At 24.2% G+C, this 11,588-nt stretch overlaps 1 protein-coding gene across 1 annotated transcript; it reads left to right on the top strand.

Annotated features, from left to right (window-relative positions):
- Positions 1-5,659: 5,659 nt before the first annotated feature.
- Positions 5,660-10,687, top strand: LOC145833390 (gamma-interferon-inducible lysosomal thiol reductase-like). Its single transcript, XM_082940570.1, has 7 exons — positions 5,660-5,793; positions 6,337-6,516; positions 6,842-6,919; positions 7,143-7,241; positions 8,618-8,764; positions 8,849-8,917; positions 10,292-10,687. The coding sequence occupies exons 1-7, from the start codon at positions 5,686-5,688 to the stop codon at positions 10,376-10,378; spliced, it is 768 nt and encodes a 255-aa protein (XP_082796696.1). The 5' UTR covers positions 5,660-5,685; the 3' UTR covers positions 10,379-10,687.
- The last annotated feature ends 901 nt before the right edge of the window (positions 10,688-11,588 follow it).

Genomic DNA, 11,588 nt, shown 5'->3' with positions numbered 1-11,588 from the left:
ATTTATAACTTCAACCCTAACTCACCTTACCCAAATATATAAAAAGTAAATCAAAAAAGAAAAACTAATTAAAATTTTAAGCAAAAATAAGTAAAACGTCAGCCAATCAGCAGCGCCTTAGATCTGCAGTTGACGCCATGATAGTTAAAACAATTTTACTATGGCGTAAACCTAGCAATTGTAAATTATATCGTTTTTGAACTTCAAGCGTCTAGTCTTGACGAATTAAGGTTAAAAAATTAAAAAACTCTAAACAGCTAATTCTATTTAAACCTAGTTTATAACTGCTTTACCATGCAAAAGAAAAGTCGAAAAAAGAATAAAAAACATAAGTTATGGTAACGAGTATCCATTTAAATTCAAAGAATGTTTTTAAATCTGAATATAATGATAAATTTATACGGTTCAACTTTTTTTTTTTCATTTATAATACGCGATTTATAGTATTTTTATATGAATGTTTTAAGTATACTTCAAAAAAATGATTTTTAACAAGTAAATTAAGTTTTCATACTTTATTTAATTTTTCACGATTTGATGTATAACAATCAAAATAAAACTAGTGTTTATTAGGTTAAATAGCTTTGTACAAAACGAAGAAACAAACAAAAGCTAGTAAATACATCTTTAGAAACTTCATTTTCTAAAAGATATATATCCATAAGTTATTTAACTTATTGAAATAAAATTTGTCAATAATTATATTTAATTTTTTAACAAAGTTACTACATTTGAAACAAAAAAATATTTCTACTTTTCATAAAATAACCTAAGTAAACTTAGCTTTCTAACTAAACATGTCCCGGATAATAAGTTAAAGGGTACCCAAATGGTGTGCGATTCGATAACCGAAATTTTTTTTCATGCACCAGGTTTTACGACCAAATAACTAAAGCGTATTTTGTTTTTCAATAAACAATACCTATACAAGTATTATCAGTATTTTTAATTTTTTCAACTAAGTTTATTTAGTAACCAAAAGTATTTGAAAAAGATTTTTATATATTTTTATATTAAGATATATGTTTCTAAAATCGGTTCAAAGCGCAATTAATTTCAAGTGATTCCTTAAAATCCGAATAATTTAAAGTTTATTGAGAAAGAGAATACCTCGAAGTACTTTAACTTTTAATGTGCAAAACAACTTTGTATATTCTTACGAGAAGAATCTATTGATAAGTTATTTATTAAACCTAAAAAAACTTTGATTAAGTTAAAATTAAAAATAAACTTTGACTTGCCATATTTAAAACAATAAGGTATTGTATTTAGCTTTAGTTATCCGAACAGGTTCATAGCATTAATTAGCTAGAATGGCTAGCATCCTTAAGAAACGACAACATTTTTCACATAACCTTATTTCTTTTTTTTTAATTTTGTTAAGTTATCTGTCAGGATTAATGTTTTTAATTTAATAAATTACATGGTAAAAATCACTTTTAATGAATTTTTCTTGCGTTATATTCTATAAGCATTTTAATGAAAGACTTTGTGTAAAAATAGTTTTTTTTTTCAACAGTCTGTTCATACAGTATCTAGATAAAAATAACATATACTCAGGACAATTGTACAAAACTACAAACTAGTGTTGTATATGTAAGAACAAAGTACTTAAATTAAATAAGTAAATGTAATTACTAAACATCCTAGGTCGGCAAACTGCAGCTTGCGCGCCAAAAGCAAAAAAAAATGCTTATTTTAATTATATAAGATAACTGCAGCCTTTGTGCGACTTTTTTCTTAAAAGTGCGGCCCGAAAGCAACTTTTTATAAGAAAAATCACCTGCAGCTTAAAAAAGACTGCCGACCCCTGATAACGACTATAACTATCAACTAACTAACCGTCAAAGTAATCAGCAATTATTGAGTAATTTAAATCGTAGTAAAAAGATTATAGATGTGGGAATAATTTAGATAACTTTTAAAAATGAACTTTATGCTACGCAGAAGAAACAAAAACACATTAAATATTATAAATTTTTTTACCAATAAACAAAAGATATAAAAAAATATGTACATAACAATAAAAAAAATTTTTTTTTAATTATCTATATTAAAGGTAAAAAAAAAACATTTATAACTTTTTTGACTACTTTTTTATTTAACTTAGACTATGGGTATCCTTTTCAGGTTAGAAATTGAACTCTTATATTTTTTGGTAAGTTCTGCTTTACTTGAAATGAAATTTACCAATTTTTATTTTGACACTTTTGTTGCTTTTGTTGCTTTTGTTAATGAATTTAAAAATAGACCCTTTGTAATTATTTATACTACACTTCTTTGGATTAAATCTAGCTTTAAAAAATCCTGTGGACTTATTTGTTTGTTTCGTGATTGCAGTTTTTACATTAATACAATACCTTAACCTTGTACATTTTAGAAGTTGTTAGTCAAAGAGTTATTAAGTTGTTAACAATAAAATATACTAAGAAATGATATTAGTGCAAATTGAATAACAAGCAGTTGATTCAGTAATATAGTTTCAATAAAGTAACCAAAATCTAAAAAAAAAGCTTTATAGCATATTTATATCTTTCTTTAGAAAATTTAAAACTATATAAATTTTAAAATCGATACTATGTTGCAAAAAAATTACATGCTTTGTTTTTAAATTCTCTAAAGAATAGAGGCATTAGACAAGGGATAGGCAAACTACGGTCCACGGTCCAAATTCGGTCTTCCATAACAAAAATATGCGTACCGCAAGGTACTTTTCACCTTGAAAGTACTTTTTTAACACTACAAAAGAAATGTTTTTGTGGTAAAAATTTTAATTAGGCTCTTTGTTTATTTATAAAAGCTACACTTTAAAAAATCCAAGCAAAACATTAAAAAAAACAAAGTCAAAATAAACTTTGCTTACTTTATAATTTAATTATTTACCTTTTGTATTTAATTTTTTTATTGCATCGCTGAGTTTTTTATTGTTTTTATTTCTGTAGATTTTGTACATGATTAGTTTTTTTATATACAAATCTTTTTTAAAAATGGATTGCTGATCTCAATCAAAACGCGCTTAACATAAAAAATTATTTAATTTTGTTCACTACTACAAAATACTACTATTAAAATTATTTCATGTTTTTTCTGATTAATTGAATCCGGCCAGACCTTTTTTTTAAACGAGTTCCAGATCTTGCAAAAAAAACACCGGATTCAATAAACTAATTATAACATTTTTTACTTGTTTAAAAGTACCCAGATATTTAGTCTTTTTATACGTGTATTTAAAACTAATTTTCATGATATATTTTATTTTTGTTTTAGATAGTTAAAAATTATAAGGTATTTTCGTCAAAACGCCTACATAAGTAGTAAAGTGAAGCGTATAACATTCAAAAAGCAATTTTTAAACTTAGTTTCGTGAAATTTAAAAAAGAGGTAAATGTTTTTTTAATGTAGTTTAATAGAAACTTAAAGCTTAGATATGCTGAAGTTTCGCAGATATTCAGAACCAGATATTTGCATTTTTAAACACTTATTCTCTATAAACACGTTTTTGTAAAAAGTTTATTGAGCTTAAAATTCTTATTCAATTTAGACAAAAAATCTCAAATATCTTAAAAGCAAGACAAATGGCAGGACAAAAAGTTCTTAAGAAAACTGACGGAAAAAAATGATTGATTTTTAAGTTATAACTTTTTTTTTTGTTTAATCTAAACCGAAAATGTTCTATATACATAGCAAGAAAAATCGTTTAGGATATTTTTGTCTAAAAATATTGTAAGCTTTATCATTTTTTTACGAAACTTAGTTGTTTTATATTGAAAAAAAAAATTGACCTAAAAATTCAATTATTTTTTTTTTTGACTTACATTTAATCTAAACCGAAAATGTCCTATCTACAAAGCAAAAAAAATCGTTTAAGACATTTTTTATCTAAATTGAATAAGAATTGTAAGCTCCATATTTTTTTTACGAAAACGTGTTTATAGAGAATAAATGTTCAAAAATACGAATATCTGATTTTGAATATCTGCGAAACTTCAGCTTCCAAAAGCTTAGTATGCATAGTCAAGTAAAATAACTACTCAAAAAACTTTTTGAAAATTGTAAACATATTGAAGTATTACTTAATTAAATAATGATAAAAACTTCCAGTGTTTGACACAAAATAAGAGCTTATACTAGTTTGAAGCAAGTGTTTTTTATTACATCCGAAAAATAATTAAAGCTAATCTGACTTGGTTATTCCCCTTTTGTTATTTCAAAGCAAGTTATTTTTATTAAATGTAACAAAATAGGAAGACCAAGTCAGAGTAACTAAAAGTGTATTTAGGTTGTTTCAAACTAGTGACTCGGAGGTTTTTCAAGCTAACCTTTTTATACTTGACCAGATGTTATTAATCCTTAGTCTTGAACTAGAAATTGTATTTAAATTATAAGGTTTGGTAAATAGAACAAATTCTAAGAAAATAATATATTAGTTTCCCCAGAAAGCGTTTATCATTGCAAGGGGTGGAGTTTGAGACTGATGTTTTTTTACCAAAAAAAAAAAGTTTAGTCTGGATATAACAAAAAAAATTATAAGTAGTGCGGAAGTTTTCTTGATTATAATGATTAAATGCATAAAAAAAATAATTTTATCACTAGTTTGTCATTTGTAATTAAATCATCAGTTTAGATTAGTAAGACAAGTTAACAAAGCCTTTAACAATAACTATAACAGCTACTAATGTTTTTGCTGCACAGTAATAGTATAGAGATATTAACTGATTTAAAATAACTTACTTGAAAATATTAAAATATATTGAACAAGTAAATATAATTTTCAGTTGTCAGTTTTTTTACTAATTGGAAATGCAATTTATGTTTTTAGCCAATTTTTTTTTAAATTTTTTAAGCTACTAAAACATTTTCCTAGTTGTTTAATTTTATAAGTTTTTATGTCAGCAATTTACATTTCCATTAGTAGTAGAAATGACATCATGGTCTGGTGTAAAAAAATATACTGCCCTTTAAAAATAAGGTAGTATCTAAACATATTTTAACCTAATACTGTAAAAATTGTTTCTAACCATTAAATAGTTGCATGCTTTGAATTGTTATTACCTCAATTTTTAAAAAAGCTAGTAAGTTAAAGTTGGACATTTTTATTTTCTTATATTTCTTTTTAAAGTCTACATGACTGATGAAGATTTTTAAATTTTGCAAGTTACGAAATGAAGTATTTATAAAGGCTGTTTGATTAGATACGAAGTAGTTTGTACTAGTTTTATTTTACTTTTGAAACCAGTATTAATCTTCAGAATAAGTTTATTTGTGTTACCTAAGTTGATTGAAAGCTAATTTTAACCATTTATTAGTAGACTAGCAGAATACTTATTCTTTTGAACCAGACAATATAAAATAGTTTTTGTGATGTTTATTTATTTAAACACTATTTAAAAGCATTAAAAATATAAATATTTGTTTTAGAAGTTACAACACAAGAGCTTCTGTTGTATGCGCTTGAAAATGCTGTTAATTTTTTTAGCAATTGTTTTTAATTTACTGAATAAACATCAACTTCTAACTTTATTCAAAATTAGCTCTATGCTTAGTTGAAACTCAAGTTAGATTATTTAAGTTAATAATTAATATAATACACTTATACAATAGTCTGCTAAAATAACATATGTTTGTTTCTCAGCTAAGCACTTTGTATATATGTCGTCATAGATTGAATGTTTGAGTTAAAATAAAATGTTTTTATTAAAATTAAGTTTCTTCTGTTTTGTTTGCAGTGCTTTTTCTTATGAGACTTCACCTAAGTTTCATAATAAATTAATGAAAAAAGCAAAAAAATGCAGTGTAAGTTAGACTCAATTTTATTGATTGAATGTATTTTAAGTTTTTTTCATCTTTAAAGTTTCATTAAATATTTTAAGTCTGTCATTAAAGAACTTAAAGAATAAAGAATTATATTTTTTAAGATGATAAAAAGTTTTACTCTGCTGAGTTTTTTACAATTTATTTTTGTATTTTAGAATAAATAAATTTAATATTAAAAGAATTTAATACCAATAAATATTAAATAGTTTTTAATTAACAGCTTTTATATATTTAAAGATATTTTGTGTAACGTACATTTAACTGGTTTTTAGTGGTTACTGTTTAACTCAAAACTTGTACAAAAATATTTTTGAAATAGTTTTTACATAAAAGAATAAGTTTGTTTAACTAGTTATACTTTGTTTAAAACAGATTTAAATTTAAATTTTTATCATAGGTGCTATGTAAATAGTAATTTTTTTAAATTTAAAACTGTACTTTGCAGTCAAGCTCAGTACATAGGAGTCATATTATAACTATATGTGCAATTATCACTATGTGCTATAATTGTTGTTCAAACAGACTCTTGAAGAATGCAAAGGTTTAGCTGTAAATGAAGAAACAGTTCATGTTGATGTACACTTTGAATCATATTGTCCAGATTCAATTGATTTTGTTACTAATCAACTGTATCCAGCATGGCAAAAGCTCAAAGATGATGAAATTTTCACTTTTACTCTATATCCATATGGAAAAGCTCATGTAAGTAGGGTATATTTGATTAAACTTAATTACACAGATCTATTTTAAAGCTATTAAGCATATTTTCAAACCAATCTAGTATAAGTAACAACAAAACAAATTTGTGGTTTTTTAAGCTTTAACGTGTCTATAAAAATTGTTAATAAGTTTTGAAATTTGTAGCTTTAGAAAAAATTTTTAACAAAATTTAAATGCTGTTGTTTAAGCGTTTATAATTTTTCACTAACTACTAAAAATTTTAAAAAGCATTTATAAAAAATCTAAATTAGAAGTTGCTTTATAGCAAATAATTTTGATAAGCTGTAACAAAGGTGTTTTTTTGCAGTCTTACAAGTTGAGTAATGGATCTTACTTCTTCAGATGTCAGCATGGAGCTGATGAATGTGAAGTTAACATTATTGAGGTTTATAAACCACTTTTAATCTAAATTAATATTTACTAGGTTATATGTTTAATTTAATCAGTTAAAATAATGACTTATTTTGTGTCAGTTATCTGTTACAGTTTAAAATAATTTTGTTGAAATAGGTTTTATTTAACTTTCTTTCTCTTAAAAATATTTTTATTTATTATTAGATCAATTAGAAAAACTATATTTAATAAAAGTTTTTTTAACTCTTTTTTAGAATTGTATAATTGCCAAAAGTAAAGATGTTGCAGATGTTTATCTTCCCATTATCAACTGCATAGAAGAGAAAAGACGCCATAAGGCAGTTGTACAAGAAGTTTGTTTAGTTTTTTTTCCTAACAGTAAGCTTTTTTACACAAATTTAACAATATAAAGTATAATGATCAAATTACTATTTTCTTGTAAGTTTCTTAAGCTTACAAATTTATTTTTTGGTTTATATTGACCTATAAACAAACATAATTTACTTTCGTAAATGATATGTGTATCAAAAGAGCTATGGAAACTAAATTAAACACAATAGTATCTAGTATAGCTATACTAAGTAACCGTTATGTTTTCAATTCCGTCTGCTAAAAAATATTTTATTTTCGTTAAGAGATCGATTTGATCAGAAAGAAATTAAATTTATTGTGGTTCATAAAATTTTTATGGTTTGAATTTTTCATGTGTATATGTTTATGGAATTCATTAGCATAAGTCTTTTTATATACTTACCTGGAATTGTTTTCTAAGCTATTAGATTTATTTTTGTTTTTATTAATAATTTTACTTTTATCAAAACTTTTAAAATTGAATTTATCAACTACAAAATTGCATCATATAGTTATCTAGTTTAACTATTAACTGTGTACTAGTTTATTAATAATCAGACTTTATTAGAAGACGTCATAAATACTGTATGAATAAAAATAAAATTAGGTAAGATTTTTTTAATATTCAATAGAACATATACAAAATTTCATTGCTCTCTGTGCAGTAACTTTTTTTTACAAAAATTAATTTTGGCATTTATATGAAAGCTTTAAGTACAAACTAAAAGCCAGTTTTTATAAAATTCAAAAGCATCATTTAACTTATGAGATATTTTAATTTTTGTAAAAAGTTTTGATACAAACGTATGGGCCGCAAATTTTTTGGAGTCCATTTTCTCAGAAATCTTTTAAATCACTAAAAATCTATCTCCTCCTTCATTTTTCAAGTAATCTTATTCAAATTTTCAGGAAATGTTCCTTATATTAAAAGAAAAAAATGTTACTTATGAATTTTAATAATTATAAAAATAAAAGTTTATGACAAAAACTTAAGAAAAAAATCAAAGTAACGTTTTTTCTGTTATTGTATAAAGATTAGACTGTGAAAGTTTGAAGAAGATTACTTGAAAAATGTAGGAGGAGATAGATTTTAGATAAAGTAGTCTTTTTTCACTGTTTTATTTTTTCCTTCCCATAAGGAACCTATTATGCGGCTCGATGGACATATCTCAAAAAATTATTCGAATTTTTTAAAACGAATGAAAGCAACTTAAAGCTTAGAAAAGACTCTATAAATTAAGATCAACCTGTAAAAAACATGGCTTATACCCCTATGGCCTAATTTAAATAAATAAAAATCATTCCATCTGCTTTTTTTTTAATTATTTATTTGTAATATAAATTGTTTTTCGAAAATTTTTCTTCTTCCTTAATACAGTGTGTAGAAAAAAGTTCTTTATCATGGTCAAGTGTTGAAAAATGCTCATATGGTGAAGAAGGAAATCAACTGATGTTTGCAACTGGTGAGGAGACTAACAACCTTCAGCCTGCAATGACCTGGGTTCCATGGATTGTTGTAAATAATGTGAGATTATGTATATATTTTTTACATCTGTAATTTTAATAAAAATAATTAAAATTAATGCTAAACTTAACCACCAACAAATAGGAACATACTGATGCTATCCAGCAAGCTGCGACTAAGGACCTACTTCAGCTTATATGTAATACATATGCTGTAAGTTTTATTGTTGTAAAATTTTTAAACTATATCTCTAAACTAATAGAACAGAATACAAGTAAAAAAAATATAGACTTGTTAGAAACTCTGTTACAATAGTAATCTCATACACTGTTAATATATTTTTTAGAAGCTTTTTAATCTGAAAATAAAGAAAAAGTTCTCATTCTTTTTAATTTTCAATGACTATTGAAGTTACTTTGGTAAGCACTATAGTGTTAAGGTTTTGAGAATGTAGGGGGGGGGGGGGGGTAATTTCACAACTTGATTTTATTTATTTTGTAGCGTTTTAAGTAAGCTACAACTTGCTTTTACAGATTTAAAAAATTTAAAATAATTTTTGAGATTTAACAGGGTAAAAAAAAAACCAATAGTTTAAATGAATGACGATTTTTAAAGCAAGTAACTAAATATTAATTTGTAATTTGAAAAATTGTACGTTGCTATAGATATGTAGTCAGCTGTTTGTATCATTTGTAGGATCTAGTGTATGAAATTTGCTAATATTCTTCTATTTAATGAAATACGACACCTTATTAGAAAAATTGTGTTCATGACTCTTTTCTCTGCCAATTACAACTAAATATTTTAAAACATGTTATTATTGAATCTATAGAATATAAAGTTTGCTGATTTGAATCTAGCATTTTTTAAAGTATTATTGTTCATGTAAGGGATATGCAAACAAAATTAATTAAGTACATTGGATTTAAGCAACACAAGTTTTTGCATTTGAAATTAATCAAAACACAATATTAGTTTAATTTGTCTTGTAAACTAAATTTCTTACTTTTTAATTACAAATTATAACCATAATTTTTTCAAGCATAAAAAATCATAAAATAAATAGTTATCAATTTAAACTTTTTTTAAACTAGTGTATTTTATACTAACTTTTAGTACAATAAATAAAACTTGTTATGGCATAAATATTTATTTAACTCTTAAATAACAGTTGTTTGTAACTTTGATTAAGTTTTACTATTTAATAAATCTAAATTTATTCATTCATAAATTAAATAATTATAAATTAAAATTCATTAAATATTAAATCAAAGTTAAATTAAACCGCAAACACGAATAAATTAAAACATTTTTTTAATACAACCTTTCCAAAATGCATAAATTCTTAAACTAAGAAGATTGTCGTATCTTTTCAAACTCAACTTACTGTACAATAAACTTCATTATCACTACGTCATAATAATTATAAAATTTTTAAATTCTAAATTTCTGTTTAACATTGTAAATTAACTTTAGCTTACTGATGAGTTTGTGAGGTTATATATCTCATATACGAAACAGTCGTATAAACCTATTGTTTTTTATATAACCAAATAATTATATATATATATATATATATATTTGTAGGGATCCAAGCCAAGCGGATGTAGTCAAATTACTAAAGAAAACCTAAATTTCAAAGAAGAAATCAAGTTTAGTGTTGAATCAAACTAAAATTAACATATTTTGTTTACATTAAAAAGCAATATTTCTTATTAATAATTTTTGACTTACATAAAGCTAAAAAAAATTATATCGGCTTATTTTTATTAGTTTTATCAATCACAATTTCGGTGAACTAATTGTGTGAGTAACAAATTTTTAATTTATTTCACAGTAGTGATAATAAAGTTTGAATTTTTTTTTCTGAGTTTTTACACAAGTTTTTCTTATTTTTATATAATGCTTAAAAATATACTACATTGGTACAAGTAATTTTATTATATCGGCTTATTTTTACTAGTTTTATCAATCACAATTTCGGTGAACTAATTGTGTGAGTAACAAATTTTTAATTTATTTCACAGTAGTGATAATAAAATTTGAATTTTTTTTTTCTGAGTTTTTACACAAGTTTTTCTTATTTTTATATAATGCTTAAAAATATACTACATTGGTACAAGTAATTTTATTTAATTTGTACTTAGTTTCGTTTATTTTTCATATATTACGTGAAATTAATTGCATTATTAAGACTTAAACAAATTATAAATAGATCTATAAAAAACTTTAATTTGTGCAAATAAGTTTTTAGGTTTAAAGCATTTACAGCAGGATGTTTAGATCGGTAACAGGGTTACCAAAGAAACTGGTGGAACTTAAAAACTTGGGCAAAAAACCTAGGATTCGAGAAAAAAAACTTGAATTTTGAACAAAAACCACTAAAAACCCTGAAATGTTTACTTGAAAAGTAATTAAATTTGAATTAGATCAGGGGTCGGCAGGCAATTGGTGCTCGCGGGCCAAATTTCAAGTTTCCAAAATCTTCGCGGGCCGCAGTTTTATTTTTAGTTAAGTTGAAATAGTCTTTTAGTTTTAGTCAAACTGAAAAAAATTTACTTTTATACAGTTTTATTTTTTTAAGGGCTTTAAGCTACACAAAAAATGCCTGTTATATTATACATACTTATTGGTTTAAAGTTTACATTTACTAACTACTAAGCGTAAGAAATGTTTGTATATTTTTAATAACTTAATCAAATTAGCTTAATACTTTTATTAATTTAATTACAACCCAACTCTCTATAAATACCGTGTTTGAAAAACGTCTATAGGTCACTTTATACTTTTTTATATTTTGAACCACCTTTTCATATTTTAAAAAACAATAACTTTTAAAAACAACTTTCGCGTTTTAAATAGTTTGCACTTTTAAAAAAATCAG

The sequence above is a fragment of the Thalia democratica genome, chromosome 4 (genome assembly GCF_965202585.1).
Source record: "Thalia democratica chromosome 4, ktThaDemo2.hap1.1, whole genome shotgun sequence".
Taxonomy (NCBI): domain Eukaryota; kingdom Metazoa; phylum Chordata; class Thaliacea; order Salpida; family Salpidae; genus Thalia; species Thalia democratica.
Note: the sequence above shows the minus strand (reverse complement) of the source record. Positions and strands in the feature narration are given on the sequence as shown.

Coding starts and splice junctions, on each gene's coding strand:
- LOC145833390 (XM_082940570.1), top strand. CDS start 5,686: ATGTTTTTATTAAAATTAAGTTTCTTCTGTTTTGTTTGCAGTGCTTTT. Junction 6,920..7,142: donor GTGAAGTTAACATTATTGAG/GTTTATAAACCA, acceptor ACTCTTTTTTAG/AATTGTATAATTGCCAAAAG. Junction 8,765..8,848: donor CATGGATTGTTGTAAATAAT/GTGAGATTATGT, acceptor ACCAACAAATAG/GAACATACTGATGCTATCCA.